At 44.5% G+C, this 20,900-nt stretch overlaps 1 protein-coding gene across 1 annotated transcript; it reads left to right on the plus strand.

The window, feature by feature from the left end:
- Window positions 1–4,726: 4,726 nt before the first annotated feature.
- LOC131396875 (cytochrome P450 2B11-like) lies at window positions 4,727–17,802 on the plus strand. Its single transcript, XM_058529375.1, has 9 exons — window positions 4,727–4,897; window positions 8,092–8,254; window positions 8,372–8,521; window positions 10,072–10,232; window positions 12,187–12,363; window positions 12,895–13,036; window positions 14,339–14,526; window positions 14,693–14,834; window positions 17,612–17,802. The coding sequence occupies exons 1-9, from the start codon at window positions 4,727–4,729 to the stop codon at window positions 17,800–17,802; spliced, it is 1,485 nt and encodes a 494-aa protein (XP_058385358.1).
- The last annotated feature ends 3,098 nt before the right edge of the window (window positions 17,803–20,900 follow it).

Below are 20,900 nucleotides of genomic sequence, written 5' to 3' on the forward strand. Positions count from 1 at the left end.
AGTGATATAAAACAGCACAAATTTATGATCCTTAGTTCTGTAGGTCTGCAGTTCAATATAGGTCTCACTGGGCTAAAATCAAAGGGTCAGCAGGACTGGGTTTCTTTCTGGAAATTCTAAGGGAGAATCTGTTTCCTTGCCTTTCTCCAGCTTCTAGAGGCTGCCTGCATTCCTTGGCTTGTGGTCCCTTGCTCCATTTTCGTTTCAGCAATAATGTATCTCTCTGATCATCCTTCTATAGTCAAATCTCCCTTTGATCCTTCTCGTCTGCCTCCCTTTTCCACTTACTTTTAAGGACGCTCATGATTACATCACATCCACCTGGACAATCCAGTATACTGTCCCTATCTTAAAGTCAGCTGATTATACCCTTAAGTCCATATGCAAGGAAAATTCTCCTTTGCCATCTAACCTAAAATATTCACAAGTTCTGGGAATTAGGATGTGGACTTCATTGGTTAGCCATTGTTCTGCCTACCACACAGACGTAAATCAATGGAGAAATATACTCTCTTCATAGGTCAGAAGGCTCAGGTGGTTAATATGTCAATTCTCTATGGATTCAGCACAGTCCCAATCAAATCCAAGCAGGATTTTTTTTTCTCTTGTAGAAATTGGCAAACTGATTTTAAATTCAGATTTAAATGCAAAAGAATTCAAATAATATACCTTAGAAAAAGACAAAGAGTGTTGGAGGATTGTAGTATTTGATTTCAGGAATGTAAATGTACAGTAATTAAGACAGTTTGGTATTGGGTCAAGCTCCACAAAATAAGGAATAGAATAACAGAGAGTCCGGAAATTGACCCACATATGTGTTTATGTGATTTTCGACAAAGTTGCAAGGAAATTCAGTGGAGAAACAATACTTTCAACAAATATTGCTGGGAAATTGGGGCATTAATATGCAAAAAAAATGGAATTTTGATCCATACCTGTTACCTCATGCAAAAATTGTCTAAAAATGGACCATAAGTCTGACTATAAAACCTCAAACTATAAAACTTCTAGTAAACGACACAGGATCAAATATTGGTACCTTGGATTGGGAAAATTTTTTGAGATAAGACAGTAATAGTGCAATCCATAAAAAGAATAGTAAGTTTAACTTCATCAGATTTAAAAACATTTGCTCCTCAAAAGACACTACTAAGAGAACAAGAGGGGAGGGAATAGACTTGGAGAATATATTTATAAATCACCTACCTGAAAAAGGATTTCTCTTCAGAACAAAGAACTTTCAAAACATGATGGTAAGAAAATGAAGAACCCAATGTAAAAAATGGACAAAAGATTTGACCAGACACTTCACCAAAGATGACATACATAGGACAAAGTAGCACACAAGAAGATGTTCAGCACCACTAGTCATTATGGATATTCAAATTAAAATTACAATGAGATACCACTACACACCTATCAGAATGGCTAAAATTAAACACACTGACTGTACCAAGAGTTGGCAAGGATGTGGAACAACTGTAACTCTTATACACTGCTGGTGGGAATATAAAATCCTACAAGCACTTTGGAAAACAGGTTGGCAGTTTCTTACAAAATGTATATCCCTATCATATGATCCAACGGTTCCACAAATAGGTATTTACTGAGAGAAATGAATGCATATGTACATACAAACACTTGAATGCAGCAAGATTTGCAAGATGCCCAAACTGGCAATAATCCAAATGTCCATCAACACATCAATGGGTAATCAACAGTGGAGTATCCGTACAATGGAATACTCTCAGCAATCCAAGGAATGAGGGACTAACAACTGCAACAACATGAACAAACCTTATATTATTCTCTTAGTAGTGCAGTAATAAATCACCACAAACGTAGGGTCGTAAAGCAACACAATTTATTCTCTTGCAGCTCTGGAGGTCAGAGACCAAAATCAATCTCTGGGCTAAAGTCAAGTTGTTGGAGGGCTGTATTCCTTCTGGAAGTTGCATTCCTTGGCTCAGTGCCCCTTCACATCACTCCAACCTCTGGCTTCCCATTGTCACCTCTTCTACTGCTCAGTTTGACCTTCTGGCCTCTGACTTTAAGGACCTTTGTGATTACATCCTTGGCCTGCTTGGATAACAGACTCATGCAATGATCCTAAATTTAATTCTATCTACAAAGTCCCTTTTGCCATGTAAGGTCACATTCACAGGTTATAGGGATTGGGACGAGGACATATTTGGGAGACTGTTATTCAGCATAGCCCAGACTTCAAAATAATTATGCTGAGTGGAAGAAGGCAGACACAAAAGAGGACGTACTGTGTGATTCTAAATTCTAAAATTTAGAAAGTGAAGGCTAATCTCTAGGGTTAGCAGGTCAGTGGTTGCCTTGGTAGGGGGTTGGAAATGGGGGAAAGGAGGAGTTACAGAATGGCCAGAGGAGACTTTTGGAGTGATGGATATGTTCATTATCTTGATTGTGGTGATGGTTTCACAGGTGTGGGATATGTCAGAATTGATTAAATTGTACCCTTTAAATATATGCAGTTAATTGTATGCCAATTATACCTCAGTAAAACTTTTAAAAATTAAATACTAATAATACAAACACACTCTTACACATAAAATCAAGCTCGTTCACTGATGTCAGCCGTGCCTGTGCCCCCCGGAGGCCCCCTGTCTCTGTGTGTCTGTGTGTCTGCCTCTCTTGCTGTCCTGTTCTCTCTCTTTGTCTCTTATACCTTCCCTTTGCCTGCCTTCATGTCTGTATTATATCTCTTGTCTATTTCTGGGCCTTTCTTTGTCTCCGAGTTTCTTTCTGTTTCTGCCTCTGCCTCTTATCATATCTTTTTTTTTTTATTATAAATCTTTGAAATCTGGTGTCCATTTCGCACTTATATTTCATCTTAACTGGGACCCTAAATTTTCTTCAGAAATACTTGATCTGTATTTAGATTTCTTGAAAGTTACAATTGAAAAAGGAGATTCACATACCCAAGTTCCTCCAAATGTACTTAGAAGTTTTCCAGTAACTGAATTGAGTATCAATTTCCAGTTAAAATTAAATTTTAGTTTTAATTAGTCTTACGAGCCATATTTCAAGGGCTTAATAGCCACATGGGGCAAGTGGATACCATATTGGACAATGCAGTTCTAACCTGCAATGTGACCTTGGGCAACATTCTCAACCTCTCTGTGCTTCAGTCTCCCCATCAATAAGGTGGGGATGACAACCATACCTGCCTCAAAGGGTGAGGATATGTGACTTACTCTGTGTAAAGTACTTCACGTGTCCCAACTTGCAATTCCCAGGACTGACATGAGGACCCGAGCCTAGTGCCAGATCACACACACAGCAGGAGCCAGTGTCCAGGTTCAGGAAAGTCCATTGTGGCACTTCTCCAAGGTCATGAAAGTACAGGTTCCATCCCTGAATTCAAGAGGTCAGGATCATCAGTCCACGACTCCTGGGTTGGAGGAGTATGACTCAACTGTCTGGGTTAGGGCCCTGGGTCCTGCAAGGATTTTGCCTAACATTGCAAGAAAGGTGCTGCCTCATCTCCCCCCACTCCCTTTTAAAGGAGACAGACAGAGAGAGGTGGAAAGTCAGGTCCAGGCCATGACAATGGACAAGGACACATTCCTTCACATATTCAGCAAATACGGAGTGAGCCTGCCAGAGGCTGTGTGGGGGCAGGCTCAGAGTGATGATGGAGACAGACACATGACCAGTGGATGTCAATCAAACTGGACCCAGTCTCTGAGCTCCTGGAGCTCAGAGTGTAACGGGGGAAACATAGACACTAAGACATAGAGAGATAGCAGGAGAGAGAGCAACACACATACAGATTGTCAGGGAGGGTCAGAGACAAGTCCTGCACTGTGAAGACAGAGCCAGAGGCAGGGAGAGACCCGCCTGGTGCTGCTCAGAGCAATCAGACATCCAGAGGACCCCAACGCTCCACCTGCCAGGTCTCGGTCTCTCCGTCTCTCTCCACCTGACCCCTCCTCCTCTGAATCTCACCTGTTCTGTGTCTCTTCCCCTCCTCTGTTTCTCCCAACTCTCATCTGTGGTTGTCACAGAAAGGAGGATGAAGGAAGGGGGACTGGAGACATAGACACTGAGGGTCTGCAGGCCTTATAAGGATAGGAACTGGTTGATGCACAAGCACACAAGCACACACAGACTCACACACAGGAACATATACCACGACCACCACGCAAATGCAAACACACCTTCAGGTATGAAACCATGCAAATATATATCATCCCGCACATATGCAAAAATATACACATAAGCACACGTGGACTCAAACACAGAGGCACACATCATCACATTCACATAAATACAAACACCCCTTTCATGTATGAAAATCATTCAAGCACACACACAGATGCAAGCAGGCATGGAAAAACATATGCAAGCAAAAACACACAAACATGGCCAATCCAAGCAGACAGTGCATGCTCACCCATACCCACAAAAATGAACACACACACACACACACTCATGTGGACCTTGGTATCTATACCACACATCTCTGCCAACATCTAGGGAGGGAGTACAGAGGTAGGGAATGAGCAGGTCACTAGGCTGTCAGAGCCAGAAGTATGGGTCCGTTAGCTCCTCTCTTTAAAGTTCAAACTCCTGGACAATGATGAGGGAGGAGGTGGGGAACGGAGGACCTTACATAACTGGGTGGGGAGGCAGGCTCAGGATAAAAGGCCCAACTCCTGGCTGCAGTGGGGTGGAAGGTAGTCAGACTGGGACCATGGAGATCAGTGTGCTCCTCCTGCTTGCTCTCCTCTTGGGACTCTTGGTTCTCTTTGTCAGGGGCCGGCCCAAGGCCCAAGGACACCTCCCGCCAGGACCCCGTCCTCTGCCCTTCTTGGGGAACCTTCTGCAGATGGACAGAAGAGGCCTACTCAAATCCATCCTGAGGGTGAGACGCAGATGGATGGGATCTGCGGGTTGCTCCCTGCCTCTGTACTTGGGTATCACTCCCCAGAAGGAGTGAGACATGTTCCCAGGCTCAGGGGTGGGATGTGTGAAGGTTGGTGCATAAGGGGCATGGAGCTGAAGCATGGTGGATGGTGGTCAGACAGTCAGAGGTGTCCTTGCTCAGTTGGAAGTGTGTGGGCACTGTGTCTAGAGTAGGCAACTGGGCGTGAAGGGGTGTCGGGGTGTGAGCCATGGGTGTAGAATTTCACCCTCTTCTGCCACCCTCTGTCGTGTTCCTGGGGGTCTGCTCAATACTGGAAGAGAGAGAAAAGGGGGCGGTGGCATCAGTCAGGTAGGTTTCTACTCTGAAACAAAAGACAGCAAAGAGTGGCTCATGGCAGTGCCAGGACAATGGGGAAATGGGAGGGAGAACAGGACAGGAGGCCAGGTGCTGAGTGCTTACCAATAATGAACATTAATGCACTATAATAGTAGGTGACATTTACTAGAATCTGTGTCACTTCCAGATACGATTTCATGTTTGGTGATCTATTTTAGTTAATAATGTAATCCACCTCCATAAACGCACTCTCAAATAGAGAATTGGAACACTGACAGTAACTTCCACCTGTCCTGTGCTCCTCCAACCACTTTCCCCAGTCATGGTGACCACATTTCTGAGTCTTGGGTTGTCATCCCTTTGTTTTTAATAGAGAACATTTTATCACTAATGTGGAGGCCCCAAGTGCATATTATATTGTTTTCAATGTCTTTAATGTATCACAAGGGTACCATGCTTTCATGTATCAGAAATATTGGCTAGGATTTATCTGTACTGTGGTGGGAATTCAGCAGCTCTTCTTCATGACAAGAGGGCTGGAGAGGTGCTATCCTCATCTTAGAGGGATGGACAGGGAAGCTCAGCCTGGGGAGGGCACTTGTCCACAGCCACAGAGCTGGGACTTCAGAGAGGGGAAGCTGGGTCCAGCACAAAGATCTCTTCATCTCCAATGCCCTCATGGTCTAAAGCTACCTAAGAATTTGGGGATCACTGAATCCTTTGGGAATTTGATTAAAGCTGTGGGGTCTCTCTCCTGCAAATATTCATACATATTTAGCATAAAATGTTGAGAGTTCCAGAGCCCCTAAAGCTCTTCCATAGACACTCCAAGGGTCCTCAAGTTGTCCAAGATCCTCCATTATCATTCTTTCTTTGTGGAGAGAAAGTTAGAATGAGAGAGAGAGAGATTGAGAGAGGGAGGGTGGGAGAAGGCATGGGCTAGTGGGTGTCAGGGTGGTGTGGGTTGAGGATGGCGGCTTTGCCCTTCCTCCATTCCCCTATGTGCTCCCAATTCTTTCTGGGGTCAGACAGACATGGGTTCATGTTCCAGATTCAAGTCTTATTCTTTGCTCAACTCTCACTCTTAGCTTCCTCTTCTGTAAAATGAGATGGTGACCACAGGAGTCTGCACTTCCTGAGATTGTTGTCAGGAATAACAGGATATTGCATACAGCCTGGTGTATATTAAGTTAAATGGCAGCTATTTCAATCCACTCTTTCATTTATTCACTCATACAATAATAATTTGCTGGGCACCTTCTGTGTGCTGGGGAATATTCTAGGCATTGATGATGTGGCATTGGACAGGGATACAAAATAAACAAATAAGGAAATATTAAGTAGACAAGAGCTATGACTAAAATAACGCAGAGTGATATTTTAGAAAGTGGTGAGAGCTACTTTAGATTGAGTGGTGAGGGAAAGGCTCAATCTTGCTCTGTTTCTGAGCAGAGACCCTGAAAGATGCAGGTGGAAGGCACCAGCGAGAGGCAGGTATCAGTGTAAGAACCCTAAAACAGGGGGCAAGCTCAGCACTTTTGGGGGACAACACAGAGGCTGGATCTGAGTGAGTGAAGGGGCGAGTGGGAGGAGAAGTCAGAGGGTTGGTGGGGCCACATTATGTAGGACCATGTGGTCCAGGGTGGAGTCTTCAGGTGTTGTTCTCTGTGCAGTGTGAGCATTGGAGTTTTTGGAGCAGGTTAGGGATACTAATTAACTAACATTTTAAGGAGGTTTCTCTAGATTCTGGATTGGTGTGGGGTGGGTGGGTGGTCAAACGATTGTAGGGGGAACAGGAATGAAAGTAGGGAGACCAGCGAGGAGGCTTTGCAGAGATCAATGTAAGTTTTAAGCAAACTTAACCCTTTAATAACTTCAAGTCAACTTTTTATTGAAGTTTAACATTACCCTAAAAAAGCGCACAAATCATAAGTGTGCAGCTCAGTGAATATTCTCAAATGAACATACTCATGTAAATGACATACAGGTAAGTAACAACATGGCCTGTCCCCAGAAACTGCCTTCATGTCCTCCTTCCAGTCACTACCCTCTTACCGTTCTGACACCATAAGTCCGTGTTATCTGTCATTGAACATAATATAAATAGAATTATGATGGATGGACTCTTTGTGTGTAGTTGCTTTCACTCAACATTATGTCTGTGAGTTTCATTCATGTTGTTAGGTGTAGCAATGGTTTGTTCTTTTTCATTGCTGTATAGTATTCCATGGCATGAGTGCATCATTACATATTTATTCTGTATCGATGGTGCTGAACATTTGATTAATAAGGTTCTATGAATCTTCTTGTTCATTTTTTTGGTGAATCCACATGCATATTTTTGTTGTGCATTTTGTTGAGAATGCATATGCTGACTCTCTATGTAAACATTCATTCAGCTTCAGTAAGTACACCTGAGGAGTTTCCCAATTGGCTGTACTGATGTTATGATTTTTCAAATTTCATGATCACTTCAGAGGGCACTCTCTTTCCCTTCATGTCTACCAGGTGGGGAGTTCAGGGTGGTTCTCTGGGGAAATTGTCAGGAGGCAGAGAGCAGGTTGAAGATGGTTCAGAAGAAAGACGATTTTTTAGTTGCAACATCAGGGAGGTCTATAGACTCAGGGGTATGTGCAAGCATGTTACTAGAAATATTTAAACACCATGGCACCTATCATGTGGACCATGGCTGGGTGTTGGGTTAACCTTTTAGTTACTGAGTCCTGAGGTGGAGACTCTTGGGGGCAGCAGCTAATTATCAGTCTAATGTAAGTTTTTTGATAGTATAATAATTAGAATGGGCACAGAGGTTCACAATGACTAACAGCAACCCTGGGGGTGCATATGCTTGGCAGTTCCAAGAGATATATGGTGACATCTTCACGATGTACCTGGGTCCAAGGCCTGTGGTCATGCTGTGTGGGACTGAAGCCATCCGGGAGGCCCTGGTGGACCAAGCTGAGGCCTTCTCTGGTCGAGGAAAAATCGCTGTCGTTGAGCAAGTCTTCCAGGGATACGGTGAGCACCTCAATGGCATTGGGAGGGGGCAGGATGGAGGAAGGGGATTGGGGAGGTGAGTCTGGGAAGGGAGAGTAAGGAGTGGAGAGGGACCCAACCTAACTTCTACACCCCCAGGGGTGGTTTTTGCCAACGGGGAACGTTGGAGGACGCTCCGCAGATTCTCTCTGGCCACCATGAGGGACTTCGGGATGGGAAAGCGGAGTGTGGAGGAGCGGATTCAGGAGGAGGCTCAGTGTCTGTTGGAGGAGCTGCGGAATACCAAGGGTGAGCCCCGGGGGACGGGTAGGAAAGATGGACAGTGAACCAGGTGAGATGAGGGGTACATAGCAACAGAAAGACAGAGGGGTAGACGTGGGCAGAGAAAGAGAGGTGGAGATAGAGAAAGACAGAGCTGAGAAACTATCAGACTCGGGGACAGGGCCAGAGAGAGGAGCACGGACAGAGATGAGCAGAAGATGGACATGGGGAGCCAGAAGAGACATGGGGTGTGTAGTGTCGACAACAACCAAAAACATAAAATAAGGTATTAGCACACTCTGTGCTTGTGTTCAGGGAGACCAATGCATGGATTAATTGTATCTATCAAAGGGAAAAACAGGACTTTGATAAAAGAAAGCAGAGAGAGAAAAGAGAAAGGTATAGACGTTTTGAAAATGATGAGCTGAGTTTTCCTTCTTGGGGTGAATTTCTGAGGAGCTGGCAGTAAGCAAAGAGGGCAGAGGGGTATTCTGCTCTCAGGCAGCAGGATGGGCCATCAAAGAAGCACTTCTGGTTGTTTGTGGATTCTCCATGAAAGAGTGTTTATGAGACACAAAAGTGACAGGGTCCATTCTTAAGAGATTTCAAGACATAAATGTGGAGACTGGGAGGGAGAGGCAGAGGCAGAGAAACAGGGAGCAACAGAAGAATAGGGACCGAGGGCTGAGAAGAAAGACAACAGGAAGAAACAGAGTGACACAGAGAGACAGAGAAGGAGACAGAGACAGAGATGGAGGGGCCAAGATCAAGAGAGACATGAAGAGATGAGAGATTGGAAGAGGCTCACAGAGGCAGAAAGAAGCAAAGGCAGAGAGACAATAAGGCAGAAAAAATTAGAGAGACAGAAGGACAGGCTCAGGAAAGGATGTGCGTGGAAACAAGAGAAGATGGATGAGTGAGACCCAGAGAGAGTGGCTGCACCCACCTGACATTCCTGGGCTCACAGCCCACCCTCTCTCCAACCGGGCCAAGTCTGTCTACACAGACATCAACTGACAAGTGCAGAATGATTCCCGATGACCAGAGACAGAGAGGTGGAGAGAAGAGATGAAGGGGGAGTGACAGATAAGGGACAGGGAGAGCAGAGGTTTTTAATTTGCACATGCGATTGATTGAACACCCACTCTGTGCAACCCCTGTCCCTGGGACTGAACTCTCCCTGCTCCCAGAGTCAGAGCTGGGGCTTGAGCAGGGTCCCACCACACAGCCCTTGTAGCTGGGCAGCCTGGGTCTGAGTCCTGGCGCCACTGATGAGCAGCTGGGTAACCCTGGTCAAATGAGGTAACTTCTCTGTCTGCCCATCTACAAAATGGAGGTAATAACAGAAGTGTGTATTCCTCACAGGGTTGCAGTGGGGAAATTAAGTAAAACAATATGTGAAGTGCTTAGAATAGGGCCTGACACATAATATGGGCCAATGAGTGTTAGCTGTTTCTGGTCCTGTTTTCTCCATCATTACTGAGTTATGGAAGATAGTCACACAGAGCTGTGGCAGCAGCCAAACATTCCCCAGGCCTTGGAGTCTGTGTCCAGTGACCTGTGTCTTCTCCCCCTAGGAGCCTTCCGGGATCCCACCTTCTTCTTCCATGCCATCACCTCCAACATCATCTCCTCCATTGTCTTTGGAAAACGCTTCTCCTACAGAGATCCTGAGTTCCTGCGGCTCCTGGACTTGTTCTACGAGTCCTTTGCGCTCATCAGCTCCTTCTCCAGCCAGGTCAGGAAGAGGCTGAGGGACAGCGGGGATGAGGGGGCATCCAGGGCAGGGGAAAGGAGTGATCTACTTTGGGGGCCAGAAATGCAGCTTAGGGCTGGAAAAAGGGCAGAGACAGGAACAGGGAGAGACAGGAACACTGAGACCTGGAGGGAGGGACAGATGGTGAGACAGGGACTGAGAGACTGAGAGAAAGAAAAAGGAATGAAGTAGAGGCAGAAATAGAGAGACTAAGGAATGAGGGCTTCGAGAGAAAGGAGAGAAGAGGGGAGGAAAAGAGAGAAGACAGAGAGAAAACAAGACAAAAAGGACAGAGACAAAGAGATCCTGAGACAGGCAATTGAAAATCGAGTGTGTGTGTGTGTGCGCGTGTGTGTGTGTGTGAGAGAGAGAGAAAGAGAGAGACAGAGAGAGAATGAATCAGGCTTTCAGGAGAGAAAAGGGGAGGAAAAGAGAGAAGACAGAGAGAAAACGGGACAAAGAAGGGCAGAGATGAAGATATGTTGAGAGAGAGAGTTGAAAAGAGTGTGTGTATGTCTGTGTGTGTGTGTGTACGCGTGTGTGTGAGAAAGAGAGAGAGGGAGAATGAATCAGGCTTTCAGGCTCTCTACTCTTCTGTCCCTGCTTCCCCTGGATCTTTGCCTCTGTCTTTGGCAAAACTCCTCACTTGATGAAATCCAAAGATCAATGAAAATAAGAAACTGCGTTTCTTCATTGTCCCCATGTCTCCTCCTTCCTTATGTTTTTAAAAAATGTCTCCCAGATTATAAAGGAATATGCTCCTCTTTTAAAACAAAATAATAAAGTTTCCCTTTCTCGACTAATCTGGAAATACACCTATTGTATATTAACTTAAAAACTTAAATGGCACAGGGGCTGGCCTGGTGGCATAGTGGTCAAGTTCACGCAGTCTGCTTTGGTGGCCCGGGTGTCACAGGTCCAGATCCTGGGCACAGACTTACACAATGCTTATCAAGCCGTGCTGTGGCAGGCATCCCACGTATGAAAATAGAGGAAGATGGGCACAGATGTTAGGCCAGGGCCAATCTTCCTCAGCATAAAGAGGAGGCTTGCCAATGGATGTTAGCTCAGGGCTAATCTTCCTCACCAAATAAATAAATAAATGGCACAACATATGCTGGGCCATTGCTCTTCACCAGGTGTATGTCATGTTCACAGATAGGACTACTACAAATCTGGAATGGGGACCCAGGGCAAGGATCTAAGACAAGCCCAAGAGGTCACTTCAATTTTCTCTTCCCCTAGAGAACAATGGAAATAGAAATGTCTGGAAGTTGATCCACTAAAAAGTTAACAGTGGTTACCTTTAAAGGGAAGGATTAACAAGGAATTTTACATTGATAGGTTTTGAATCTTCTGCAGTTATTTGCAACAATTTGACTATTACATTTATCATCAGACATAACAGTACAAATATGTTCCACATAAATATATAGTCTTACGCCAACCGATAGGCTCATCGGGTGTAAACATCCTGTTATCAATACCTGACACAGGAAGGGAGATGCAGGAGGTGGAAAGAGTCAGAGAGAGGTTTGAGCAAGAGAGGTAAACTGTCTGAGGTAGGCAAGAGAAGCCAAGAGAGATTATGATAAGAGGAGACGCACCAATATAAGGAGAGGTGGAAAGGAGAGATGGAGAGGTGGGGCAGAGACCAACAATAAGACAGGAGGATGAGAGAGGCAGACGCAGAAAGAGAAAACTGAGAGAAAAACAGATCAAGGAACACAGAATCAGTGAGTGAGGGATCAGGTATAAACAGTTATATATATATAGAGAGAGAGAGAGTGAGACAGAGAAACAGAGAGACAGAGACAGATAAAGAGAAAGGGAGACGGAGATTACCCTAGGAGGTATTAGGGCCCAGCAGGGCTGCCCCTCCTGTGACCTCAGCCCTAGGACCACCTCACATCCCCTTCTCTACCTCCTGCCTCAGGTGTTTGAGCTCTTCCCCAACTTCCTGAAGCATTTTCCTGGCACACACAGGCAAGTCTACAAAAATCTGCAGGAAATCAATGCCTTCATTGCCCGCAGTGTGGAGAAACACCGTGAAACCCTGGACCCCAGCAACCCCCGGGACATCATCGATACCTACCTGTTGCGCATGGACAAAGTGGGGTTTGGGAGAGGGGAGCTGGAAGGAAGGGGAGAGAGAAAAAAAGGGGGGGTGAGAACAAGACAAGGGAAAGGTTTAGAGAGTAGAGAAGAGGAGGAGGGAAGTACAGAGGATGAGGAGGGGAGATTAGGAAAAGGAGGGGGGAGATGCGGGTGGGAATGGAGTGGGAGATGAAAGGAAGGAGAAAGTAGGGAGGAGAGAGTGAGAGAGATACTGGAAATACAGGACAGGGGACAATAATACAGCAATGGGTGAAAAGACCCACAGAGGCAGAAAGAGGCTGAGAGAAGATGAGAGACAAACACATCAAAGAGATAGAGAGAGAGATTGAAATAGAGCCAGACAGAGTGAAGGGAGAATTAGAGAGACAGAAACAAAGATACGTGGTTGGACACGCAAATGACAGAGAATAGGAAAATGAGCCAGACGGTATGAGAGACCCAGAAACAGGTAAAGGACACCCTGAGACAGGTGTGTGCTGTGAGGCTCCAGCCTCCCCTGACACGAGCCCTACCCTTCTGGACACAGGAAAAGTCAGACCCAAACAGCGAGTTCCACCAGCAGAACCTCATCCTCAGTACTCTCGCGCTCTTCTTCGCTGGCACTGAGACCACCAGCACCACGCTCCGCTATGGATTCCTGCTTATGCTCAAATACCCCCACATCACAGGTGGGCAGGCTTGGGACAGCCAGGCGAGAGAGGTCTTCTGACCCCTTTTGGGGCTGCAGAAGTGGGGCTAGGGTTCCTTCATCAAGGAGAAGGGGTGTGTTCCATTTTAACAGCTGGAGCACTGCAGGATTTGAAGAAGCTCCCAACTAGGCCAGCCCTGTTGGTGGAAGGATGAATGAAGAATTTGTTAATCTGTTCTTTCAGTGTTTTCTCTGATCACTTAAAGATCAACTCATCCATCCATCCATGCATCCATCCCTCCATCCATCCATTCATCTGTCTGTCCTTTTATTCATTAATTAACCTGTATCCTCAGATTATTTATCTATGATTTATCCAAAAACATACACTTCCATTCTTTATTTGGATTAATTGATTCATCTATGATCCTTTGAAGTAGTGATTAATTCAACGAAGTATTTGTCATTGATTCATTGGCTCATTCATTCATTCATGCATCCATCTGTCCTTCTTTGAGCTAGGTCTCATTCCTTAATCCTTCCATCAGTCAACCTTTCAATTCATACTTCATCCATCTTTTCCTTCATTTGTCCATTTAATAATTCACTCGTTTATTCATTCTTGATTTGGTCATCTATTATTCAATCCATCCTTTTATTTATTGCTTAATTTACTCCTTCTTTCTCTAATTTACTCATTCCCTTATTCCTTCATAAATCAAGCCATTCATCCATTCACGTGATTTATTGGTCTATGGACCATTTATTAATTAACGATTCATTAATTTATCTATTGATTGATAAGTAAATACATGCATACATTTATTAACATTCTTCTATTCATAAATCTTTCCATTCTTGAATTGATCCTTTGGTTGATTGATTGATTGATGTATTCATTTATGTATCCAGTTGTTCATGGGATAATCTATTGATGTATTTCACTGTCATATTCCTGAGGACCTAGCACAGTGCCCCATCTATCATACATACACAATAAGTATTTGTTCATTTTCTACTCTTCTTGGACAATTTTTAGAGATTCATAGCCTAGAGTTATTATTCTGAAATTCTATGCCAAAATGTGGCACCTGTGGGTATGTGTGTGTCTGTGTTTACCTGTGTATGTGGGGAGAGAATCCATAATATTCATTAAATTTCAGTGGGTGAGAAATCTTGTTGCTTCCTCCATCCTTCCCCGATCCCAAGCTGGTTGCTCCGAAGGGTGTCAACAATCTAACCCTTTACTATAGGTATTTCCTGACTCATTGGCCCATAGAGCAGTGTCCGTGCCTAAATGTCTCTTTGAAATGAGGTTCACTGGTCCCACTCTTCTGTGCAGAGAGAGTCCACAAGGAGATCGATCAGGTGATTGGCTCACAACGCGCTCCAGCTCTCGATGACCGAGCCAAAATGCCTTACACTGATGCAGTCATTCACGAGATTCAGAGATTCTCGGACCTCATCCCCATGAGCCTGCCCCATGTGGTCACCAAAGACACTCACTTCCGAGGGTATATCATCCCCAAGGTGAGACCAACTGGGCTCCTGCATCACTCCAGAGTGGGCATCCTGGGTTCTTTTCATCTCCAAACTTGACCTACTATTGGTTTTATCACTAGGGCCCTCTTTTTTGATTTTCACTGTGGAGTGGGGAAGGGAATGACAATATTTTGATCCTGTAACCATCCCTCAGGGCACTGAAGTATATCCCATCCTTAATTCTGCTCTCCATGACCCACGTTACTTTGAAAAACCACACGCCTTCAACCCTGACCACTTTCTGGATGCCAATGGGGCATTGAAGAAGAATGATGCTTTTATCCCCTTCTCCACAGGTAAGGTGGACCCTCACTCTGTTTCCCAGACACCAGAGTACAGGTGCCAGCCACTCCTTGAGACAATCAGGGAGAGGTCTTTGTTTATTGGCAGTGAGAATATACCAGTTGCCTTGCCTGCATTAACCACTCCATCTTCACTACAACCCTAGAGGGGGCATGAGAAGTGAGATCATATTCCAAAGGCAAATCTTGGTTAGCTGGACCCTGGGCAAATATTTTAACCTCTCCACATCTCAGTATAAAATATCTGTTGATAATTATTCAGAGATCATGCTCTGTTGGGGGCTGAAGATCATGTATTGGACAAGTCACACAGAGACACAGTTCCTGCCTCATGAAATTTATGGTCCAGTAAGGGAGATGGGCATTCATAGCATAGTCAAAAAATAATAACTAATTGAATTAATGCCTGCAGTGTGCTTAGAACAGCTTGACACAAAGTAAATGCTCATGGGGCAGTTATTATTATTATAATTATTCATAATTGTCATAAGTGCTCTAAAGGGAGCTTTGGGAGCACGGAATAGGAGGTACTGACAACTCTTGGTAGGTTAGTGAGGAAAAGCTTATCTTAAGCACTGGCTTCTAAGCTAAGACATTGTGGCTGACCATCAACCAGCTACTGGAAAAAGTGTTTCAGGCAGAGAGAAAAGCAAGGGAAGAGCCTGAAGCTGGAGACAGCATGACGCATTAAGAAACTTGAAGAAACCAGGCTGTCTGGGGTATGGATTAAGGAAGGGGCTAAGGGTGAATAGCTTATCTATAGGGCCCCGAATGTTGGGGAGAGTTTGGCTTAATCTTGATAGCACTGGGGAGCCAGGGAGGGTCCTGACATGCTCTGACGTCTATCTATCCCCATTCCCCACTCTTTGGCCCCATCCAGAGAAAACTTCTGGCCTCAGGGTCCTTCATGTAGGAGAAAGGAAGACTGGAGAATCAAGTCCCGAGTCTTGAGTTCCATCAGTGACTTCAGTGAACCAGGGCTCTGGCTCTGCCCAGTGCAATGGCCTCCTTCCTCATTTCATCTTAAGTGAGAATTGGAGGCCATGTGGTGGGCTGAGGGTCAATTCCTCCATTCCATAGTCCTGTCCTATGTTTAGAGAGAGGCAGAGAGGTGGGGAAACAAGGACAAAGACAGACAGATAAGGACAGAGTGAGTGAGAAACAAAGAGGGGAACAAAGATAGACACAGCGGGACATAGACACAGGGGATACAGTGATGGAAAGAGACAGGGTGAATGTCAGACAAGAGAAGAAGGAGGGGAGAGAGAGTGAGAAGGAAAAGAACCAGGGAGGAGGAGAGAGGAGGAGGGAAAGGGGGAAGAAGAGGGAGAGAAACAGAAAAGCAAAAGAGTGAAAAAAGAGAGTGACATAAGCGGAGAAGAAGAAATAGTAAAGGAGAGAAAAGGTACCTGCAGATGGAGATGAAAAATGAGAGAGAGAGAGTTGCAGGCAGAATCAGATCCAAATAGACAGAGATAGGGAGGTAAACAACAGGAAGAAAGCAGAATAAAGGAGACAAAGAGAAGAGAGACAGAGAACCAGGGCCTGACAGGAGGCATAGACAAAGGAAAAAAACGAGACTGATTGCCATGGGCAGAAAGAAAGACAAGCCGAGCCAAAAAGGTGTTAGAGCCAAAGGCATACCAAAGTATTTCCACATGGACATCCCCAGGGATGCAGAGGATGGGGTGGGAGGGACCCAAGAGGTATCACGCTGTTCTGGAAAGACCTGGGTCACAGAACCACTTAAACATGAAGATCCAGCCCTGAGCTCGGCCCTGAGTATTTCTAAGCTCATGGCCCCTAACTTCTGGAAGTTCCAGAAAGATGTGGACCCTTCCCCAGATAGCTCCACACAGGCTCAAAGTCTAAAAACTTGAAAGGTCTAGCAAATACCTGGAAACCCGTCCTTGACGTGACATTCCAAGGTTGTCAGCTTGCAGATGAAAAACATGGAGGTAAAGGAGGAGACCCTCAGTGTCTCTGCACGAGTTTCTGGCTTCTTTTGTCCTCATTTCTCCCGGGACCCTGGTTCATAAACTATTGGGGGTGGGTGTCCTTACACCTCTGAGAATCTGATGGAAGTCATAGACTCCTCTGTCATGTGCGTCAATTCCATTCACGGTTTTATGTACTATTTGGGAATTCCTCAGAACTCTTGAAGTGCATGGTTCTCAGGCTGAGATAAGAAGACATCCCAGAGATAGACAAATGTATGCAGTGCCAGAGACACACTCCCACCACACATACCCAGAAACAGACAGAAAGCACTAACTGCATTTACAGGATCCTAAGCCAGGCCAGAATAGAATTCTCTTCCAAGAATTTTTACAAATATTAACTTCTTTATCCTCACAATAGCCTTCTGAGATAAGGACCCCCATATTAGAAATGAAAACATTAAAAATCTTATGTCAGAAATATGCACACACTTACACCTCGAGACACACACACACACACACACAACCAGAAGTGGGTCCTTAGATTCTGTGGGGCCATGAACTTTTTGGAAATCTAACAGAAGCTACAAACTGTATCCTGAAAAATGTGCAAGACACATCCACCAAAATATTTACATACACCTGGATTCACAGGGACTGGGAGATTCACAGGGACTGGGAACCATCTAAAATCCACCCTAAAATGCAGGTTAAAGGCGAATCCCATGCAAATCTGTGACAGTGGACCCAGATCTCTGGGCTTTATGATGTGACAGGGCAAAGAATATCCAACTGCCAGGTACCAATATTGGTGATTCTCTGTGCCCACAGGGAAGCGCATTTGTCTTGGTGAAGGCATCGCTCGCACCGAATTATTCCTCTTCTTCACCACCATCCTCCAGAACTTCTCCGTGGCCAGCCCCATGGCCCCTGAGGACATCGACCTCACTCCCTTGGAGAATGGTGTGGGCAAAGTGCCCCCAAAGTACCAGATCAGCTTCCTGCCTCGCCGAGGGGGCTGAGGAAAGAGGTTGAAGTATTCCAGGGTCATGAAGTATCCCCACGTCTGCACAGAATGGCCCTGACTGTCTCCATGTCTTCCCACCTCTGAGAGAACCTTTGTAAGCCTTTGTCCCTCCCCCTTCCATGGTTCCCACCTCCATGGGAAAGTGATTTCTGTGGTCTCGTCTCCTTCCATCAAGCTGCAGCTCTTCTAAAGAATCGAGGAGGGGTTTTCCTTTCCTCTGTTAACAGAATTGGAGAAGTGGTGTATATATAGAAATGGGAGCTAAAAGGGGAAATCTGGCTCAGGGTCTCTGAAGCTCCACCTATGAGGCCACAGCTCACCCTGAGGGGCTTCTCCCTTCCCCAGAACAACCACAGCCTCCACTTATCAACTCCCTGTGCTCCACGATCTCTGCCTACATGACTATGCTTGATCCTCCTCTCATTAGCCCCTGTGGTGGGTGCAACGATCATGCCCACTTTACAGATGAGTACACAGAGAGTGGGCAGTGGCATCAGCTGTCTGAGGTCACAAGGCTAGTGAGTGGAAGCACAAGATTCAGACTCTGTCTGCCTGGATCTAGAACTCAAACTCTTCGCCACAGCTCCTCTCCCCCACATATATTTTAAAATTAAGGTGACATTCACACAACATAAAATTAACCATTTTAATGTGTATCATTCAGTGACATTTAGTTCATTCACAATGTTGTGCATCCAACACCACTATCTAGTTCCAAACATTTTCATCACCCAGGAGACAACCCCGTACCCATTAGCAGTCACTCCCCATTTCTCCTTCCCTTCAGCCCCTGCCAAATATCAGTCTGCTTTCTGTCTCTGTGGATTTGCCTTCTTTGGACATTTCAAATAAATAGAATCCCACAATATGTGATCTTTTTTGTCTGGCCTCTTTCACTTAGCAGAGAATAAGTACAAAATTTTTTAATTAACTACCAGAATGTCATTTAAGGTTTTTCTGGTACTATGGTTGTTTATTCAATCCACACGATAGAGAGATCTAGTTCCAATGTTCAGAGTTCATCTGATATTACTAACTAGGATCCTAAAGCCTGGTCAATGGCCAATACTATCAATGGTAAAGGACATGGTCATTCCTTTTCTGTTGCTCAAACTTTTCAATTACCCCAACAATTTGCCACTAAACAAAAGAAATTGGATTCTACCACCAAAACTGTGGGAGGTTTCACGTAAACCTGGGATGGATTTGTCTGTCTCACTCCTAGTTACGGGTCTTTAATACATGAGCACGTTTATGCTGGAACAGAGAAGCCATTCCAAACAAAACTTACCTAACTGTACCCAAAACATGGGAGGGATAACCCTGGAGTCATGTCAAAATACTATCATTCTTAAAGAAAGTGATTGGTTTGGAATAGACTGGTCTTGAAGTACAGACGTGTATTGCGTGGCACCCACAGGAACTCAGTGGTCTTGTGGAACAAATCTGTGACTTTGCTACCGCCTGGGTGGCTAGGAAGCTGTGCTCTGGGGTTCTCTTATGTGCAGGGAAGGATTTATCCTAAGTTAACAACTGTGACCCATCTTCCTCTCCTTAAGGCCAAGTGGGCTTATTCATTGTTCCGTGGGTATGACCACCTAGCACTGTAAGTTTTCCCTTCATAGAATTAGAAGATGTCATATTACATGTTGAAGCCCTGACTGAATTTACTCAACAGGCCCTTAATGATAGCCAAACAAGAATAGCTTTATTGAATACTGAAATGTCCTTAATGAGAAAGGCTGTCCTTCAAAATAGAATGGCCTTAGATATTCTAACTGCATCCCAAGGTGGTACATGTGCTATAATTCAAATTGATTCTTGTGTTTTTATACCTGATGAATCTTCTAATGTGTCATCTCTGTTAAAACACATGGAAAAACAGATGGATGCCCTAAGTGACTCCTCACCAGGTCTCAATGTATTTAGTTGGATCCTTTCAGGTATTGATTCCCTTCTGTGATCTGGATTACAATTCTTATTTTTGTTACTTCTTGGAATTCTTGTACTAATCATAATAATCAAGCTAATTATAGTTTTCCTTGCTGAACGTTGTAAGACTGATATGCAAAATAGACTAATGATTGCTCGACAACTTGAGATGGCCGATCAATCTTATGTTCTGAACAACCCTCTTTCTCTGATAAGGATTAACCTTAAGACTTATTCTTCTCAACTAAACACTTTGTTATTACTAGTACTAAGTCTTCTCTACAGTTTTTTACTGTTATAAGTGATAATCACAAAATCTTGTTGAACCATATTTACAGTGTTTGTGCTACAGTCTAAAATTATTGAGCTGTGGAAGGCTTCCCCTATCATTATATACCACTATGTCTGCTCACTAAGCTCAGCTATTTCCCCCCAAGCTGGATAACTGGGTAAATCATTAAAATAAAATCCTAGCTCTGAGGGACATGATGGACCCAGGGCAGGCAGCAACGACCCTGGCAACAAGGGACAATAACATGATCATCAATGCTTTCTGTCAAAAGATTCTTGATTGCAAGGGGAAAAATGATGAAAATAATAAGAATAATAATCAATTGTCACATATAGACATATATGGGTAAGCCATTCTAGTTTAAATCTGAATTGTCCTAAAACTTGTTTATCCCAGAGCAGCCTGACTTGTGGCCACCTGCACATGCATTGTACATCTGCTTCAAACGTTTTCTGAAAGCAAAGAATGCACTCTTTAAAGATACAGATGAGTGTCTCCCGTTCTGTGATGCCAATACCAGTAGTTCTTTGAAGATAAGCTTTTCCTAACAGAGTGCCCATATCAAGTTTACCTGCTGAGAATGTGCTCAACTGTGGCAAAACATCTCCTTGCGACTTTGAGGAAAAATTATATTTCTGTGTTGCTTGCTGTATGTTCTTTGTTCTGAAATGCTGTATAACCATGCTGTAAACCACACTTCCACAGAGTGCTTTCTGCCCTGGGGAAGAGAGTGCTTCTGGGCTAGTCCTCACAATGGCTCTTCAAATCTCTCTCTTACCTATAGATTTGTTATTGATTATTTGCATCCTAAGTGTGTATCCAGAAGCTTCCAGATACCAATGAAAATAGCCATGTCATTTCTTTTGCTT

The sequence above is a fragment of the Diceros bicornis genome, chromosome 34 (assembly GCF_020826845.1).
Source record: "Diceros bicornis minor isolate mBicDic1 chromosome 34, mDicBic1.mat.cur, whole genome shotgun sequence".
Classification (NCBI taxonomy): Eukaryota; Metazoa; Chordata; class Mammalia; order Perissodactyla; family Rhinocerotidae; genus Diceros; species Diceros bicornis.

Bases quoted from the DNA above. Each gene is read 5' to 3' on its own strand.
- LOC131396875 (XM_058529375.1), top strand. From the start codon at position 4,727: ATGGAGATCAGTGTGCTCCTCCTGCTTGCTCTCCTCTTGGGACTCTTG. The intron at 8,522-10,071 runs GTGAGCCCCGGG...TTCTCCCCCTAG, and splicing joins GGAGCTGCGGAATACCAAGG to GAGCCTTCCGGGATCCCACC. The intron at 10,233-12,186 runs GTCAGGAAGAGG...CTCCTGCCTCAG, and splicing joins TCAGCTCCTTCTCCAGCCAG to GTGTTTGAGCTCTTCCCCAA.